Source organism: Chiloscyllium plagiosum, unplaced genomic scaffold (assembly GCF_037043375.1).
Source record: "Chiloscyllium plagiosum isolate Xiang-an unplaced genomic scaffold, Cpla_swu_hap1 HiC_scaffold_24, whole genome shotgun sequence".
Taxonomy (NCBI): Eukaryota; Metazoa; Chordata; class Chondrichthyes; order Orectolobiformes; family Hemiscylliidae; genus Chiloscyllium; species Chiloscyllium plagiosum.
The window spans coordinates 64,207,010-64,227,169 of NW_028270162.1; the positions used below are offsets into that span (position 1 = coordinate 64,207,010).

At 42.9% G+C, this 20,160-nt stretch overlaps 1 protein-coding gene across 4 annotated transcripts in view; it reads left to right on the plus strand.

The window, feature by feature from the left end:
• The window catches only part of med15 (mediator complex subunit 15), a 168,562-nt gene that overhangs the window by 38,102 nt on the left and 110,300 nt on the right, over window positions 1-20,160 (plus strand). For 2 of the 4 annotated variants that reach the window (XM_088000269.1, XM_088000271.1), the window contains exons 5-7: window positions 4,115-4,309; window positions 9,298-9,470; window positions 16,049-16,264. In XM_088000269.1, the coding sequence (XP_087856395.1) occupies window positions 4,115-4,309; window positions 9,298-9,470; window positions 16,049-16,264 (584 nt within the window). The remainder of the gene's footprint in view (window positions 1-4,114; window positions 4,310-9,297; window positions 9,471-16,048; window positions 16,265-20,160) is intronic. The other 2 variants (XM_088000270.1, XM_088000272.1) reach the window with 2 other exon arrangements.

Sequence of the window (20,160 nt, forward strand, 5' to 3'; positions counted from 1 at the left end):
AGATCTCAAGAAAAGGAATTTGTGGAATATCTTTGAGATGGAGTGATGGAGCCCACTAGGGCACAGGCAATTCTGGATTTGATGATTTGTAATGAGCAAGACTTGATTAAGGAGTTTAATGTGAAGGAACCCATGGGGGGTAGTGATCGCATTCACCCTGCCATTTGAGAGGGAGAAGCTGGATCCAATATAAAGATTTTACAATTGAGTAAAGATAATTACAAAGACATGAGGAAGGAGATGGCTAGAGTTGATTGGAAGGGAATCCTAGCAGGGAAGACAGTGGAGAGTAATGGCTGGAGTCTCTGGGGTTAATTCAGAAGGCACAGCAGAAATTCATCCTAAGGAATAAGGTAAGGATGAGGCAACCATAGCTGACAAGGGAAGTCAGGGACAGTATAGAAGCAAAAGAAAAAGCATAAATGTGCTGAATATTAGTGGGAAGCCAGAGGATTGCGGAGCCTTTGAAAAGCAGTTGATAAAACCTTTGAAAACTGAAAAAGCAATTGGGGAAGGGGAGAAGATAAAATATGAGAGTAAGCTTGTTAGTGATATTAAAGTAGATTGCAAGAGTTTTTTTGAGATATCTTAAAGGTTAGAGAAGGACAACAGTGGGCATTGAACCACTGGAAAATGAGGCTGGGAAAGTAATGGGAAAACAAAGAAATAGTGGAGGAACTGAATAGGTATTTTGGCGTACAGTGGAAGACACCAGCAGCATAACAGAAGTTCAAGAGAATCAGGGGTACAGGTGAGTGTAGTGACCATCCCTAAGGAGAAGGTGTTGGGGGAAGCTGAAAGGTCTGAAGGCAGATAAATCACCCAGATCAGATTGTCTACACCCTGGGGTTCTTAAGGAGATAGTTATGGAAATTAAAGAGGTATTGGGGTGATGATCTATAAGAAATCACTGGACTCAAGGAGGGTCCAGAGGACTGGAAAATGGCTAACTTAACATCCTGTTTAAGAAGAGAGGGAGGTAGAAGATAGGAGACCATAGGCCAGTTAGGCTGATCATTGTCATTGGTGAGATTTTAGAGTCCATTATTAAGGATGAGAGTGTAAAGTGCTTGGAAGTGCATAGTAAAATAGGGCTTCATCAAGGGCAGGTCATGTCTGACAAATCTTTAGAATTCTTAGAGGAGGTAACAAACAAGTTAGAGAAAGGAGAGCCAGTGGACATGATCCGTTTCAATTTCCAGAAGGCCTTTGACAAAATGCTCCACAGAATGCTGCTAAATAGGATAAGAGCCCATGGTGTTAGGGGCAAGATATTGGGTTAGATGGAGGATTGGCTGACTGACAGAAAGCAGACAGTAAGGATAATGGGGTGTTTTTCATGATGACAGCTGGTGGCACGCGGAGTTCTGCAGGGGTCATTGTTGGGACCAAAGCTATTCGGTAGTGATCTGGATGAAGGAACTAAGGGCATTGTTTCTATGATTGCAGATAACACAGAGATAGGTGGAGGGATAGCTGGGAGCTGCATGAGGACATGGATAGCCTAGGAAAGTGGGCATATAAATGGCAGGTGGAATACATTGTAGATGGAAATGTGTTGCTGGAAAAGCACAGCAGGTCAGGCAGCATCTAGGGAACAGGAGAATCGACGTTTCGGGCATTAGCCCTTCTTCAGCCCTGAAGAAGGGCTAATGCCCGAAACGTCGATTCTCCTGTTCCCTAGATGCTGCCTGACCTGCTGCGCTTTTCCAGCAACACATTTCCATCTCTGATCTCCAGCATCTGCAGACCTCACTTTCTCCTCAAGGAATACATTGTAGGAAGGTGTAAGTTTATGCACTTTGATGGGAAGAGTAGAGGTACAGACTATGTTCTAAGCAAGGAAAGGCTTCAGAAAACTGAAGCACAAAGCCTTAAGAGTCCTAGTTTAGGATTTCGTTTTAGGTTAACATGCGAGGTTCAGTTGGCAGCGTAGAAAGCAAATGCAGTGTCAACATTCATTTTGAGATGGCTGGAATGCAAGAGAAGAGATGCACTGCTGAGGCTGTATAAGGCTGTGGTCAGAAAGTGTTTGGGATATTGTGAGCAGTTTTGGGCCCTGTATCTAAGGAAGGGTGTACTGGTGTGGTAGTTTACAAGAAAGATCCTTGGGATGAAGGGCTTGTCATATGAGCAGCAATTGAGGACTTTGGATCTGTTCTTGATGGAGTTTAGAAGGATGAGGGGGTATCTTTTTGAAGGTTAGAGGCCTTGATAGAGTTGACATGGAGAAGTTGTTTCCACTGTTAGGAGAGACTAGAACCGGAGGGCAGAGCCTCAGAGTAAGGCACAACCCTTCAGAACGGAGATGAGGAAGAATTTCTTAAGCCAGAGAATGATTATTCTGTGGAACTTATTGTTGAGATAGATAGGTTCTTGATTGATAATACAAGCAAGGATAATGGGAGAAGGCAGGAAAATGGGGTTGAGAAACATATCAGCCATGATCAAATTGCAGAGCAGACTGTAATTGCTGATTCCAGATTATGGTCTTACAGTTATAAAGGCACTGGAAAAAGGTTGAATAAGATTGGTTTTTTTACACAGAGACTGGTGCGTGAAATACACTTCTAGCAATGGTAGTGGAGTCAGAGACATTAGGGCTGAAAATATGTTGCTGTAAAAGCGCAGCAGGTCAGGCAGCATCCAAGGAACAGGAGAATCGACGTTTCGGGCATAAGCCCTTCTTCATTTCCAGCAACACATTTTCAGCTCTGATCTCCAGCATCTGCAGCCCTCACTTTCTCTCAGAGACATTAGGGACATTTTATAAAGATGATATGAGGGCTTAGTTGTATTTTACGGGCATGGCTGAGTGGATTGTAGTTCATTCTCTCTAGAAGTCTGAGGATCAACTGAATGGAGATTTTTAAAATTATGAGGGATAAGATAGATGTAAAGAAGAATTTTCCATTTGTGGGGAAATCAAAATCCAATTTGTATTCAAAGAATGATGAGACGATAGAACTTTCTATTTACAAGCCATAATTAAGGTGAATAGCATTGATGAATTTAAGAGGAAGCATAATTATTTCATACTGGGAGAAGGAGATGTTTTAATCCGGTTTAATGAAGAATGGAAGGAGGTTTGTATGGAGCTTGACACAAACCAAATAAACAACTGAAAACCTGAAAGAAAATCAGAAATTGCTGGGAAAACTCAGCAGGTCTGGCAGCATCTGGGCAGTGAAAGCAGAATTAATATTTTGAGTCCAAAGACACCTCTTAAGAGCATGACCACAATCCTTTTGAAAAAGCGTCACTGGACTCAAAACATTAACTCTGCTTCTCTCCACAGCTGTAGACCTACTCAATTTCTCCAGCAATTTCTGTTTTTGTATGGAGCTTGTGCTGTCATAGAATAATCAGGCTTAATTGTGCTTAAATGTTTGTGCTGTAAATTCTATGTGATATAACTTTAATATAAAAGCAAGAAGTTATTTCCCAGAGTGGGGGACTCAATTACTAGGGGTCACGGGTTCAAGGTGAGAGGGGAAAAGTTTCAGGGAGATGTGCGTGGAAAGTTCTTTATGCAGAGGGTGGTGGGTGCCTGGAGTGCATTGTCAGCAGAGGTGGTAGAGGCGGGCATGATGGCTTCATTTAAGATGTATCTAAACAGATGTATGAGGGGGCAGGGCGCAGAGGGATACAGATCCTTGGAAAATAGGTGACAGGCTTAGGTTGAGGATCTGAATCGGCGCAGGCTTGGAGAGCCGAAGGGCCTGTTCCTGTGCTGTAATTTTCTTTGTTCATGGGTGGATAGAGTGAAAATGTTGGAACACATTGTAAAAATAATTGGCAAAAGAGCTAAAGGGGATATGAAGAAATTTGCAGAAGGAGTTTGATTAGAAATTATCTTGTAAACAGATTCAGTAGTAACTTTTGAAAGGAAATTGCATAATTCTTGATGGAAAAACTTTGCAGGATTGTTGTTGAAGAACAGGGATTGGGGCTCTTTGGGCATCTCTTTCAAAGAATTGGCGCTGGCACAGTGGAGCCAAATGGCTGCTTTCTGTGCATTGTGATTCTTTGATTTACCTGATCTTTATTTGGGCATCTGCTTTTCATTAAAGAATTTAACAGAAGTTTTCTTTTCTGTTTCCCTCCCTCCTAGATCCAATGAACGCTTTGCAGAACTTGCAAGGTGGCCCTACGGGGAGCTCGAGTGGGATGATGGCCACTCGTACCCCCGGAGTGGCAGGTCTGGGACAGTTGAATCAGTCAATGTCACATCCTGGACAGCCTCAGCCGGGTACGTCTGGAATGGTGCCTCACATGCCTGGCTTCCCGCCAAGCACGCAGCAGCAGTGTGAGTAGGATACAGAAGTTGCAAAGTCCTGAAGTAGGCTGCACCTGTTTTATGGCAGTCACTGTCTCAATGTCTTTTTTTGGGCGCTTTTCTTGCTAGACTATGCTGCTTGGCTTGAGTATTCCCTATCGCATTTCCAACGCCCCTCCCCCAAGTCCCTCCTCCCTACCTTTTATCTTAGCCTGCTGGACACACTTTCCTCATTCCTGAAGAAGGGTTTATGCCCGAAACGTCGATTCTCCTGTTCCTTGGATGCTGCCTGACCTGCTGCGCTTTTCCAGCAACACATTTTCAGCTCTGATCTCCAGCATCTGCAGTCCTCACTTTCTCCTTGAGTATTCCCTATACATGATACTCCAGTTCCTTACACGGTTGCTTGGTAGCTATGTCTGGTTCTTGTCTGGGATGGGATGGGGAAGTGGGAGGTGGAGAAAGATAGGCTGTGGTGTGGAGAATGTAACTTTGGAGGTGTCTGTTTCTTGGCTAGGAACTGCAACACAATAGTCTACTCAATAGGAAGGCTTGTAGAATAGTGTCTATGTTATATGGTTACTAAAATATACAGCTCCCTATTTGGGCTTTTCATTACCCTGAAGGGAGAGGAATCAAGTCCCCTGACTCTGAGAGATCCCAACTAGTGTTACCAAGATGTTCAAATTGCTTTGCTTTTATTGTTATTTAGGCCAAACTTCATCAATAAATGTAAAACTTATTTGTTATGAATAAACTGGGTCTTTAACAAGTGAGAACGTGGATTATTAGCTGCAACAAAATGCCACTGCAGATAACCATATTTAGCTTCCTACTGTTGTACTATTTAAAGCTCCAGTAATCAGCTCTTTCTGCCTCTCACCCATCCTACCGCATTTTCAGTCATAGATCTTTGGCTACACTACATTAAACGCATTGACCCTTTATGTTACCTCATTAAAAAAACTCAAATCATGCTAGCTTCATACAATTTGTCTTTATCAGATCCATTTTTTCTATAATTAATCCATCCTTTTCCAAGTAACTGTTATTTTGTCTCAGGTTATTATTCCTAAAAGCTTGCCCACTACTGAAATTAAATTGACTGGTCTGTTATTTGTGTCTACATCATTCTTGAACAAGGATGTAACATTTGTAATTCTCCAGCTATCTGGTACTAACCCTGCATCTCAGAAGAATTATGACAGGTAATTCCACAAATTTCACTCTTGCTTTACTCAGAATTTTGGGATGCATCCCATTTGGTCCCAGAAGCTTGCTAGTTTAAATATAATCTTTTAATGTTTTCATTTCCCATAAAAGATTGCTGGGCTCTCTGATATTAGTCTGTCCTGACCAGTTTTGTACCTCATGCTTTATTTTTACATCTCGTATATTTTCTTATTTTCTACTGAACTTTTTATGTTCAGCCTGGTTCTCACTTTCCTTATCAACCTGAATCTGTCATAGTTGCTCTTTTTCTACTTCTCTGTCATGATTTTCATCCAGGTAGCTCTGGATTTGGCTGCCTAGCAATCACCTTGATGAGCCTCCTGGCCTGAGCTTCTACCTTGACTGTACCTGAATCTTCTCTTTTTAGGCAGCCTGGGTCATACCATTCTGGTCTTTAGGCTATACCTCATCTGTATTGGGATAATTAAAGTCCCCCTTTATTACTATAGTATTTGCACCTTTGTGTAATTTCGCTGCAAATGTAATGCCATATATCATTTCCAGTTTATTAGTTACCTGTCGAATTATCCCAGTAGTGTGTTGACACCTCTGTTGTATGTCATGTCTTGCCACTTGACCCCTCTCACAAGGATTATCATATTCTCCTTAATCATTACGAGTGTCCTTCCTTTCCTTTCTTGCCCTGCATTTCCTGAATGCCTTGAGACAGTTATTGTGATCACATCCTTTTAAGATTGTTCGCCCATTGGTGTTGAGATTTCTTGTGGTCTCCATTCACTTACAAATAGGTGTTTACTAGATCATTTCTTGTTTTTGTGTAAGCAAAGCATTGTGCGTTTTGCTGGCACAAAATAAAATGGGAAACGTGGCCCAAACACGGAATTTAAAGATAATATAAGATCCAAGGAAGGGGGATACAAAATAGGCAAATAACAGTAGACCTGCGGTTTGGAAGCAGCTTAGATTTCAGCAAAGGAGTGCAAAGGGATTCATTTGGGGAGGTGAAGGTGGAAGGCATTGGGAGAGTACAATACAAGAGTAAACTTGCAGGAAACATACAAACTGATTGTAAAAGCTTCTCTAACTATGCAAGGTGAAAAAGATTAAGACAAATGTAAATCCTTTATATTCAGTAACAGGACAAGTTTAATTGGGAACAAAAAGAATGGCAGATCAATTAAATACATATTTTTGTTCTGTCTTGACAAATACGAGACCAAAAATATTGAAGCACGCAGGGCCTGATGAGAGGGAGGAACTGAAGGAAATCAATATTACTAGAGGAATGGGGTTGGGGAAATTGATGGTATTGAAGACTGAGAAATCCCCAGGGCCTGTTAGTTTACTTCCCAGAATATTTAAGGAAGTGATCCTAGAAATGTTGCATGCATTGGTGGTCATCTGAGAATTTTTTAGACTCTGGAGCAGTCTTGGAGGGTAGCTCGTGTACCCCACCATTTAAAAAGGAAGTAGAGTGAAAATGAAATTATAGGCTGATTAGCCTGACAGCGTGAGTGGGGAAATGCCAGAGACTGTTAGAAGAACTTGAGAGCAGAGCACTTGGAAAACAGCACCAGAATTAGAAAGAGTGGGAGTGAGTTTGCGTGGACTTTCCATATGCTTTCAATAAAGTCCCACATAAGAGATTAGCATGCAAAACAGAAGTGCATGGGTTAGTGTCCTGACATGGATAGAAAACTTGTTAGCAAACAGGAAACAAATAGTAGGAATAAATGGGTATTTTTCCAAGTAACAGGCAGTGCCTTGTGGGGTACCATGGTGATCAATGCTTGGACTCCAGCTATTCATAATATAAATGATTTAGAAGAAGGAACTAAATAGAATATATTCAAGTTTGCAGATGACACAAAGCTGAGTGGAAGGGTGAGCTGGGAGGAGGATTCAGAAATGCTTCATTGTGGTTAGGATGAGCTCAGTGAGTGCAAACGTATCGCAGATGACATCTAAGGTGAATAAATGTGAGGTTGTCCACCTTGGTGGCAAAAACAAGAAGGCAGATCATTATCTGATTGGTGATAGATTGGGAAAGGGGGAGGTGCAATGAGACCTGGGTGTTCTTGTACACCAGTCACTGAAAATAAGCACACAAGTGTGGCAGGCAGTGAAGAAGACAAATGGTATGTTGGCCTTCATAGTGAGAAGATTTAAATACAAGAACGGGGATATCTTGTTGCAATTGTACAGGGCTTTGGTGAGACCACACCTGGAGTATTATGTGCAGTTTGGTCTTCTTATCTGAGGAAGAATGTTCTGGCTCTGGAGGGAGTGCAATGAAGGTTTACCAGACTGATTCCTGGGATGGCAGGACTGCATATGAAGAGATACTCAATTGGCTAGGGTTGTATTCACTGAAGTTTGGAAGAATTAGAGAAGATCTACGAGAAACGGATAAAATTCTAACAGGACGAGACAAGTTAAACACAGGAAGGATGTCCCAAATGACAGGGCAGTCCATAACTAAGAATCCCAGTTTAAGGATAAGGGGTAGGCCATTTAGGACTGAGATGAGAAATGTCTTCATCCAGAGTGTGGTGAGACACATGGGAGCTACTTAGCTTCAAGCTTATAATGTTTATATTATGCAGAGACTTCCCTTCATTACACTGGAAGGACTAAACAAGTAGGAGTTTGTTACTTGACTATTGCCATTCAGTATGCTCACTGTTCACCTCTGACCTCGACTCCACATCGCCACCCAACTCCCATATCCTTCGATTCCCTTAAATTCCAGGAATTTATCAGTCTCCCGTCAGAACATACTCATCCATTGGGCATCCACAGCCCTCTGCAGTAGAGAATTTGAAGACTCACAACCTTCTCAGGAAAAATATTTATCTTCATTACAGTCCTAAATGGCTGATTATTTACCCTCGGACTAGTTTTTTTTTAGATTACATTAGATTAGATTAGATTACTTACAGTGTGGAAACAGGCCCTTCGGCCCAACAAGTCCACACCGACCCGCCGAAGCGCAACCCACCCATACCCCTACATTTACCCCTTTAACCTAACGGGCAATTTAGCATGGCCAATTCACCTGACCCGCACATCTTTGGAATGTGGGAGGAAACCGGAGCACCCGGAGGAAACCCACGCAGACACGGGGAGAATGTGAAAACTCCACACAGTCAGTTGCCTGAGTCGGGAATTGAACCCGGGTCTCTGGCGCTGTGAGGCAGCAGTGCTAACCACTGTGCCACCGTGCCACCCAAAAGTTTTGATGTCTCCTTCCAGACTGTTGATGTATTGGATACCACAGTGGTGCCGAAGAAGATTCAGCACAAGGGAGATGGATTTTTAGGATAATGTGGGTAACAGGCAAGCCTTGATTGCTCGTTGGAGTTCCCTTGGCTTAGTCATAGTTATTTTTACTGAGTGACTGGTGAAGCACTCAAATCTGTTGCACTTTTGAACTGGAGTCATAGGTACAAAGAACCATTTAGCACAGTTTGCAATTTTCAGTGCCTGTTGCATTTACATCACCTAATATTGTCCACTATGTACCTCACTGTGTTTAGTGGAATGAACACAGGTCACTCTGTTATGTGAATGACCAACTTTACACCTTTGAGATTGTTAAATACTGAATTTGTAAAACCAGTTCAATATACAATACTCACGTACAGTACATGGAATTTTCATGAGCCACCGGAATGCTGTGCCTTGTTGGATTCCATCCCCATGACCTCTTGTGTGAGATACACTTTGCTTCAGTGAAGGACCAGTTGGATCCAGGTCGAAGCTCACACTTTGAGTGAGGGGGTTAAAGTTAACAGTGTTCTTTTATTAATCCAATCCTGCAGCCCAATTACAGATGCAGCAGATTGCCCAGCAGCAGCAGCAGCAGCAACAGCAACAGCAGCAACAGTTCCAGGCCCAACAAGTCGTGCAGCAGCAACAGCAACAGCAACAACAGTTCCAGGCACAGCAGCAGCAGATGATGAAACTTCAGATGCAGCAGCAGCAACAGCAGCAGGTAACAGGACTGGCTTATACCTGAATTGAATCCTGAATGCAAGTTGTAAACTACTTTATCACTTGCTATCATCAAAGTTTCTCTCCTCTACCCTCCTGTTCCAAAGTTACTGAGACATCTGAGCTTCAGTGGACATGAACCTTCTATGATTTGCAGCAGGCTATTTGAACATGTGAATCACTGTAGCCCAACTTATTGACTGAGTACGTGCATTTATCACCAAGTAAACTAAATACTGGGAGTGGCCAATCTGCCTGGCTTCTCGAACTCCTGACTCCACAACACCAACTGCATCCCTAGAATCCCTACTACCACCTCAAACAATTAACTCAACACACCCAGCATATAAGCTACCGTCTTATGAGCTGTATTGATCATCTCGCAGTAACTCATCAGGGTAGCTGCCAGTCTTTCTGCTAAAGCAGTCGGCTTTGTATTGGGCAGGAGCCCACACTGATTTGATGAGATCTTGCCATCCTCTCATTTTTTAGAGAAATCCTGCATAATTCACTTGATTAAAGTTGGGATTAGTAGCTATGGTTAACAAGAGAATCCTTTAGTTGTTTTAAATCTGAAGTTATGCTCCCCATTAGGATACTCATTGCAAAGTAACTATATTATCAAGAGCATTGCCAAAAATAATTTAGTAGAAAAGCAAAGTTAATGAAGATGCTGGTAATCTGTTTTGAAAATTGAGCATGTTTGAAATATGTGGAGTCGTACAGATGCACAGCACGGAAACAGACCCGTCAGTCCAACTCGTCCATGCTGACCAGATATCCCAACCTAATCTAGTCCCATTTGCCAGCACTTGGCCCATATCCTTCTAAACCCTTCCTATTCATATACCCATCCTTTTAAATGTTGTAATTGTACCAGCCTCCACCATTTCCTCTGGCAGCTCATTCCATACACTCACCACCCTGTGAGTGAAAAGCTGCCCCTTAGGTCTCTACATTATCTTTACCCAGAGAACAGCCAGGGAATTCCTAGAGGCATGGCACTCATCCACAGATTCTATCAACAAACACATCGACCTGGACCCAATATACCGGCCACTGCAGCGGACAGCTGGAACTGACAACCGGAAGCGGCAGAGACAAGCCACTATAAATGCCGGAGGAAACATCACAGAAGCCCTTCACAGGAGGCTCCCAAGCACTGAGGATGTCACCTAGACGGGGGACAAAACGTCTGCAACACAAATTCCCAGCTCGGCGAACAGAACCATAACATTATCTTTCCCCTCTCCCCCTAAACGTACACCCTCTAGTTTTAAACTCCCCAATCCCATGGAAAATACTTTGTCTATTTATCCTATCCATGCCCCATATGATTTTATAAACCTCTATAAGGTCACCTCTCAATCTCCAGCACTCCAGGGAAAACAGCCCTACCCTATTCAGCCTCTCCCTATAGCTCAAATCCTCCTACCCTGGCAACATCCTTGTAAATCTTTTCTGAACCCTTTCAAGTTTCACAACATCCTTCTGATAGGGAGGAGACCAAAATTGCACACAGTAGGTCAAAAGTGGCCTAACCTACGACCTGCCCAGCCTCAACATGACCTCCCAACTACTGTACTCAATACTCTGACCAATAAAGGAAAGCATACCAAATGCTGCCTTCATTATTCTATTTACCTGTGACTCTACCTTCAAGGAGCTATGAACCTGCACTCCAAGGTGTGTCTGTTCACCAACATTCCCTAGGACCTTACCATTAAGTGTATAAGTCCTGCTAAGATTTGCTTTCCTAACATACAGCACCTCTCATTTATTTTAATTAAACTCCATCTGCCACTCTTCAGCCCATTGGCCCATCTGATCAAGATTCCATTGTAATCTGAGGTAACATTTTTCACTGTCCACTACACCTACAATTTTGATGTCATCTGCAAAGTTACTAATTATAACTGCTATGTTCACATCCAAATCATTTATATAAATGAGGAAAAGTAGTGGACCCAGCTCCGATCCTTGTGGCACTCCACTTGTCACAGGCCTCCGGTCTGAAAAACAGCCCTCCACCCACCACCCTCTGTTTTCTACCTTTGAGCCAGTTCTGTATCCAAATGGTTAGTTATCCCTGTGTTCCATGAGATCTAACCTTGATCACCAGTCTCCCGTGGGGAACCTTGTCAAACTCATTACTGAAGTCCATATTTATCACGTCCATCACTCTGCCGTCATCAATCCTCTTTGTTATTTCTTCAAAAAACTCAATTAAGTTTGTGAGACATGATTTCCCACGCACAAAGCTATGCTGACTATCCTAATCAGTCCTTGCCTTTCTAAATACATGTACATCCTGTCCCACAGGATTCCCTCCAACAACTCGCCCACCACTGACATAAGGCTCACTGATCTATGGTTCCCTGGCTTGTCCTTACCACTTTTTGTAAACAGTGGCACCACGTTAGCCAACCTCCAGTCTTCCAGCACCTCACCTGTGACTATCGATACAAATATCTCAGCAAGAGGCCTAGCAATCATTTTCCTAGCTTCCCACAGAGTTCTAGGGTACATCTGATCAAGTCCTGGGGATTTATCCACCTTTATGCGTTTTAAGACATTCAGTACTTCCTCCTCTGTAATATGGACATTTCTCAAGATGTCACCATCCATTTCCCTCCATTCTATATCTTCCATATCCTTCTCCACAGTAAACACTGATACAAATTACTCGTTTAGTATCTGCCCCATCTCCTGCAGCTCCACACAAAGGTCATCTTGCTTATCTTTTAGGGGTCCTATTCTCTTCCTAGTTACCTTTTTGTCCTTAATGTATTTGTAAAAACCCTTTGGATTCTCGTTAACTCTATTTGCCAGAGCTATTTCATGTCTCCTTTTTGCCCTCCTGATTTCCCTCTTAAGTATATTCCTACTGCCTTTATACTGTTCGAAATATTCACTTGTCTATCTTGTCTATATCTGACATGTTAGATTAGATTCCCTACAGTGTGGAAACAGGCCCTTCGGCCCAACAACTTCACACCGACCCTCCGAAGAGTAACCCACCCAGACCCATTTCCCTCTGATTAATGTACCTAACACTATGGGCAATTTAACATGGCCAATTCACCTGAACTGCACATCTTTGGACTGTGGGAGGAAACTGGAGCACCCGGAGGAAACCCACGCAGACACGGGAGACACAGACAGTCACCTGAGGCTGGAATTGAACCTGGTACCCTGGTGCTGCGAGGCAGCAGTGCTAACCACTGAGCCACTATGCTGCCCCTTTTTCTCTACTAAACCTTCAATTTCTCTAGTCATCCAGCATTCCCTATACCTAAGTCTTTCCTTTCACCCTAACAGGAGTATACTGTCTCTGGATTCTAATTATCTCATTTCTGAAGGCTTCCCATTTTCCAGCCGTCCCTTTACCTGTGAACACCTACCCCAATCAGCTTTTAAAAGTTCTTGCCTAATACCATCAAAATTAGCCTTCCTCCAATTTAGAACTTCAATTTTTAGATCTGGTGCATCCTTTTCCATTACGATTTAAAACTAATAGAATTAGCTGGCCCCAAAGTGCTCCCCCACTGACACCTCAGTCACCTGTCCTACCTCATTTCCCAAGAGTTTATCAAGTTTTGCACCTTCTGTAGTCGGTACATCTGTATACTGAATCAGAAAATTTTCTTGTACACAGTTAACAAATTCCTCTCCATGTAAACCCTTAACACTATGGCAGTTCCAGTCTATGTTTGAATGTTAAAATCCCCACCCTATTATTCTTACAGATAACTGAAATCTCCTTACAAATTTGTTTCTCAATTTCCCACTGATTATTAGAGGGTCTATAATGCAATCCCAATAATGTGATCATCCCTTTCTTATTTCTTAGTTCAACCCAAATAACTTCACTAGATGTATTCCCAGGAATATCCTCCCTCAGTACAGCTGTCATGCAATCCCTTATCAAAAACATCACTCCCACCTCCTCTCTTGCCTCCCTTTCTATCCTTCCTGTAGCATTTGTATCCTGTAACATTAAGCTGCCAGTCCTGTCTATCCTTTAGCCATGTTTCTGCAATTCCTAGGATGTCCCAGTCCTATTTTCCTAACCATGCCCTGAATTCATCTGCCTTCCCTATTAGACCTCTTGCATTGAAATAAATGCAGTTTAACTTAACAGTCTTGCCTTGTTCTTTGCTTTGTCTCTGCCTTTCGTGACTGTTTGACTCGCTTCTGTTCTCAATTGTACCAGTCTCAAATTGATCTTTCCTCACTCCCTCCCTGGGTCCCATCCTCCCGAGTAGCTCTAGCGAATCTCCCTGGCAGTATATTAGTTCCCTTCCAATTCAGGTGCAATCCATCCTTCTTGTACAGGTCACTTTTACCCCAGATGAGATTCGAGTGACCCAAAAATGCGAATCCTTCTCCCATATACCAGCTCCTCAGCCACTCATTCATCTGCTCTATCCTCCTATTTCTACCCTTACTAGCTCGTAGCACCAGAAGTAATCCAGTAACCCTCGAGGACCTCCTTTTTAAATTCCTGCCTGACTTTCTATATTGTCTCTTCAGAATCTCATCCTTTTCCCTTCTTATATCATTGGTTCCAATAAATACAATGACCTTCTGCTGGTCCCTCTCCCCTCTGTGAACATTCTGCACCATCTGTGAGATATCTTTGGTCCTGGCATCCGGGAGGCAACTTACCATTCTGATATTTCACTGCTGGCCGCAGAAACGTCTGTCTGTCCTCTGACTAGAGAGTCCCCTAACACAGTTGATTGCTTAGAACCCGACATACCCGTCATTGCATTAGAGCCAGTCTCAGTATCAGAAACTTGGCTATTCATGCTATATTCCCTTAAGAATCCATCACCCGCTACATTTTCCAAAATAGCCACAGAAGACTCCTGCACTGCCTGCCTACCTTTCCTGGAGTTAACCCGTCTATGTGACTGTATCTGCAGCTTTTCTCCCTTCCTATAACTACCATCCATCACTCCCCCTTGTTCTTGTAAACTCCTCATTGCCTGTAACTGTCCCTCCAACAGTTAGGAGGATTCGCAACCAACAACATTTATTGCAGATATAATCCTCAGTAACAAGTAAATACTCTCAAAACTCCCACATCTGACAAGAAGAGCATATCCCTCTACGAAAGGCCATGTTGCTCCTTCCAATCTGCAGACCCAGAAAATAGCACCATATCATTGCTCTACAAAATACTGCTCCAAAACAGGCTAACTTGATATTTATGGCTTATATTTTTAAAATTTAATCAAGAGACATATCTCAATAAAACATATAATCAAGAAAGAGCCCACTCTATTCACTATTGTAGATTTACAGCAAGGCTACACTTCAAATTATACACTTATCTGTTTCTGTGTGACCTCTCCGAAACATGTTCCTGCAAGATCAGTTGTGAATTTCGCTATTTACATTTTCCTAGATGCACTGCGATGTCCAGCGACACATGAATTCAAACAGCAAAGGCAGTAACTGTGCAGATTCACTGCTGTGTCACTTAGCAATGTGAGTTTCTTTCGCTCGCTCTCCTCTGACCATGGGCTGCCTATTGTCTGTCCTACTCCCTTTTAAAAGTGCCGGTGTTTTAATTTTTTTCTCCAAAAGTTCCAAAAAAATGCAAAGGCGTATAAAACAGTAATTGCTGCTCGTAGAATTCGAGGAAATCACCTCCAACACCTAAAATACCTCAAAAAAGGAGCAGCTATTGCAGCCACAAACTTTTCCCATCCTCCATCTTGGATTACCTAGAACATTGACTTAAATTTGCGACTTGAGGAAAATTTGCTATTGGAAAAATTTCTGCAGAGAGAAGCAGACTAATTATCTTTCATCAGAACTGGAAGAGTTTGAAGGAAGAAAAGAGGCAGAAAAGCTGGAGAGAATGAGGAAGGAAATGTGATAGGGGGAAAAATAAGGCAGATTAAATGACAGATGGGATGACGGTGCAAGACCAAAGGAGAGAATAACACAACAGGTCTGTCATAATAATGGGACACAGTACCAATGGGGACAGGTCTGTCAGAACAAGGATACAGTCCTGGTGGGGACAGATATGTCAGAAACAAGGATATAGTCCTAGTGAGGACAGGTCTGTCATACACTGGGATATAGTCCTGGTGGGACAGATCTATCATACCACTGGGGTACAGTACTGGTGGGGAAAAAATGAAGACTCCAGATGCTGGAGTCAGAGTTGAAAAGTGTGGCACTGGAAAAGCACAGCAGTTCAGGCAGCATCCAAGGAGCAGGAGAGTTGACACTTCAGGCATGAGCCCTTTATCAGGAATGGTGAGGATAGTGTCACACTCTGGTATATAGTACTGGTTAGGGCATGTCTGTTTCTGTATAACATGTGTCCAGTACTGGTGGCGATGGATCTGTCATTGTGTAAAATTGGATAATGGTGCTGGTGGTAAAAAAGATAGGCCTGTCACTTGTAACACTGGGGCACAGTTGTGGATGCAACTCTGAAATGTGGTGCTGATGGATGCAGGCAGATCTGTCACTTATGTAATAATGCATTAAGTTGTCTTTTCTGAGCTTGTATAATAGCTTAATGATATTTTAATTCTCATTCTGTCACAGAGGTTGATTCAACAGCAACTACAGCAGCAGCAACAACAACAGATCCAACTCCAGCAGCTTCAACAGTTGCAGTCTCAAACACCATCTCAGCTGGTGCCTCAGTCCCAGTCTCAGCCCATGGTTACTCAGGTGCCGGGCCAGATGTCAGGCCAGGTTTCCATGTCTTCATCCTTAACACAGCAGCAGCCACCAATGAAGCTTCAACCTCTGCACCAGGTATATAGCCTGTCATTTCTAAGCAACTATCATGTTATGAACATTTCCTCAGCTAGATGGACCTTCACTGTATGCTGGATAATTTATTTACATTAGAATTTATAACAGTGGAGTGAAGTTAGTTTAGAACATTACAGTGCAGTACAGGCTCTTTAGCCTTCGATGTTGCCCTGACCTGAGGAACCAATCTGAAGCCCATCTAACCTACACTATTCCATTCTTGTCCATATGCCTATCCAATGACCATTTAAATGCCCTTAAAGTTAGCGAGTCTACTATTGTTGCAGGCAGTGCCCCTACTACTCTTTGAGTAAAGAAACTACCTCTGACATCTGAACTATATCTATCACCCCTCAATTTAACGCTATGTCCCCTCGAGCCAGCTATTACCACCCTGTTACTCTCGCTCCTATCCAGAATTACCTTTGCTATCCTTTCCTCTACATCTCTGGAACTATTTGGCGGCCTTTAGAAAACTCCCAACAAGATGATTTCTTTCCTTTTTCTAACCTCAGCCCATACAATCTCAGTAGAGAAGTCCTCAAACATCCTTTCTGCAACCGTAATATTGTCCTTGACTAACAGTGCCACATCTCCCCCTCTTTGACCGTTTCCTCTGTTCTTACTGAAACATCTAAATCCCGGAACCTGCAATAACCATTACTGTCCTTGCTCTACCCATGTCTCTGAAATGGCCACAGCACCGAAATCCCATTCTGCAAGTTCACCCACCTTATTCCAGACGCTCCTGGCATTGAAGTTGACACACTTCAAACCAGCAGCTTGCCTGGTGGTGCATTCTTGCAATCTTGAAACCTTAGTTCTGACGTCATTGCTCTTATCCTCCCGTATACTTTAACTATAATTTCGGTTCCCATCCCCCTGCTGAATTAGTTTAAACCCACCTGAAGAGTATTAGTATATGCTGTGGTTCTGTTCGCCGAGCTGGAAGTTTTTGTTGCAAATGTTTCGTCCCCTGTCTAGGTGACATGCTCAGTGCTTGGGAGCGTGAAGCGCTTCTGTGGTGGTTCCTCCGGCATTTATAGTGGCCTGTCCCTGCCGCTTCCGGTTGTCAGTTTCAGCTGTCCCATTAGGGCAAGCGAAACAAAGAACAGCCAGGGAATTCCTAGAAGCTTGGCACTCATCCACAAACTCCATCAACAAACACATAGACCTGGACCCAACATACCGGCCACTACAGCGGACAGCTGAAACTGACAACCGGAAGCGGCAGGGACAGGCCACTATAAATGCCGGAGGAACCACCACAGAAGCACTTCACAGGAGGCTCCCAAGCACTGAGGATGTCACCTAGACAGGGGACGAAACGTTTGCAACAAACACTTGCAGCTCGGCGAACAGAACCACAGCAACGAGCACCCGAGCTACAAATCTTCTCTCAATCTTTGAAGTATTAGTATATATGTACCCCTCTGGTTCAGGTGAAGACCATCCTGTTTATAGAGGTCCCACCTACCCCAATTATCCAGGAATCCAAAACCATCCCTCCTGCACCATCCCTGTAGCCAAGTGTTCAACTCCTCTCTCTCCCTATTCTTCGCCTCACTAGCATGTGGCACAAGCAACAAGCCAGAGATAACAATTCTGTTTGTTCTCACTCTAAGTTTCCACCCTAGCTCCCTGAATTTCTGCCTTAAATCCCCATCTCTCTTCCTACCTATGTCGTTGGTGCCTATGTGGACCACGACGTGGGGCTGCTCCCCCTACCCCTCAAGGATCCCGAAAACACCATCAGAGACATCACGAACCCCGGCACCTGGGAGGCGACACACCAACCGTGAGTGTCTCTCGTTCCCACAGAACCTCCTGTCTGTCCCCGTAACTATGGAGTCCCCAATGACTAATGCACTGTCCTCTTCCCCCTTCCCTTCTGAGCAATAGAGATAGACTGTTGTGTCACAGACCTGTACCCTGTGCCTTACCCCGGTAAGTCAGCCCGCACAACAGTATCCAAAACAATATACTTGTTGATGAGGGAAATGGCCGCAAAAGATCCCTGCACTGCCTGCCAGTTCCCTTTCCATCCCCTGACAGTAACCCATCTACCATCTTCTTTTACCAGAGGTGTGACTACCTCCCTGTAACTCCTCTCAATAGCCCCCTCCACCTCCTGAATGTTCCGAAGTTCATCCAGCTCCAGCTCTAGTTCTCTAGTGCAGTTTTCGAAGAGCTGGAGTTGGGTGCACTTCTCACAGATGCAGTCTGCAGGGGTGCTGCTGTTGACTCTTACCTCCCACATTCTGCAGGAGGAGCATTCAACTGTCCTAACCTCCATTCCCACTATTCTAAATTCCCAACGAGACTACTGAGAAACTAAACAAAAAAATCACCAGAAAGCGGTATGCCAGACTGCCACAGGAAACTAGTAATGAATCAGGATTCAGGATGCTCAAAAATAAATGTAAATGAAGAAAATAATTGCAGTATAGAGTGACAAGTTCCCAGGGTCAAATGGTTTTCAGGTGGGTTCGAAAGGAAGTAAGTGAGAATATTGCAGATACCCGAGCTCTCACCTTCCAAAGTTCTCTTGGTTCACGAGCCCTTGTTTGCATTGGGAAAGTGCATAGGTTACTCCAGTATTTAAGAAAACTGAGAGAGAGAAGCCAGGGAATTAAACACCAGTTCCCCTAACATCTGTTAGGTGACCCTAATTAATAATAGATTGACTGAACATCTCAAAACTTATTGGCTAGTCAAAGACAACCCTGTGCATTAATACAGACCAGGTTGTGTCTGATAAATATGACTGAATGTTTTTGAAGGCGTGACTAAAGTAGTGATCAGAAGAATGTCTGTGGATGATGTTTATACAGACTTTTAGCAACGCATTTTTATAGAGCCCCTCATAAAAGATTGTAACAAAAGTTAAAGCTCAAGCAATTGAAGGGAAATTAATGTCTTGGTTTGGGATTTGGCTGAATAGTGAAGACAGAGAGTTGGGATACTGGATTGTGGTACCCCAAAAGGGTCTTTGATTGGGGCACAACAACTCAACATATTTATGATGATGAGATAGCAAGCCACATGCCCAAATATGACAATGACGCAAAGATGTAAGCACAAATTTAGAGTGATTGGTAGAAGATTTAAAGGGCACTTAAGGACAAGTGTTTTCACTCAGAGAGTTTTCAGTGTCCAGAATTCATTCACAGTCTGGAGGTTCAGGTAGAAACTTTCAACTTATATAAAAGAACATGGATATGAGCTGAGATGTTGCAAGGAGCTAGGCAGCGACATTAGAATAGACAGCTAGTTTATGCAGCCAGCATAGGCACGTTGACCTCTTTGTTGTTTTGGTGGTTTTGTAAATGATGAAAGCATAAGACTATAAATAGTTACGGATAGCTTAAAGAATGTGGCAAATAGATTTTGATCTAGCTAAATATGAAGTCCAAAAGTCCAAGCTAAAAAGTTAAGAACTGGGTATTTTATAAATTGTGAAACCTGCTAACATTAGTAACCCCAAGAGAATCGGGGATCCAGTTCCAGAGATTATCATGTACTATATAGGCTTTTACATCTAAAGGACTAGAATGCAGTAACTACACAAAGCCCTGGCTAGACCACAGCTGGGAGTAGTTCTTGGTATCAGAATTTAGAAAGGGAGTATTGCATAGATTTATTCAAATGATGTCTGGACCCTGTGTTAAATTATGAGGCAAGATTGTGCTAAGTATTCTCTGTAATTTAGAAGGTTAAGAGATTTCTCTTCAGGGAGGCGCAAACAATATTATGCCTACCGTTTTTGTGTTGAAAAAGAAGAAATAAATGTGAGGTAGGTTGAAGGTAATAATTAATTTTTGCAGTTTGTAAATTTTTGTAAGTATCTTTACCAAAACAATTTGTCATTTGGTTGATGTTTTTGGAATAGATAT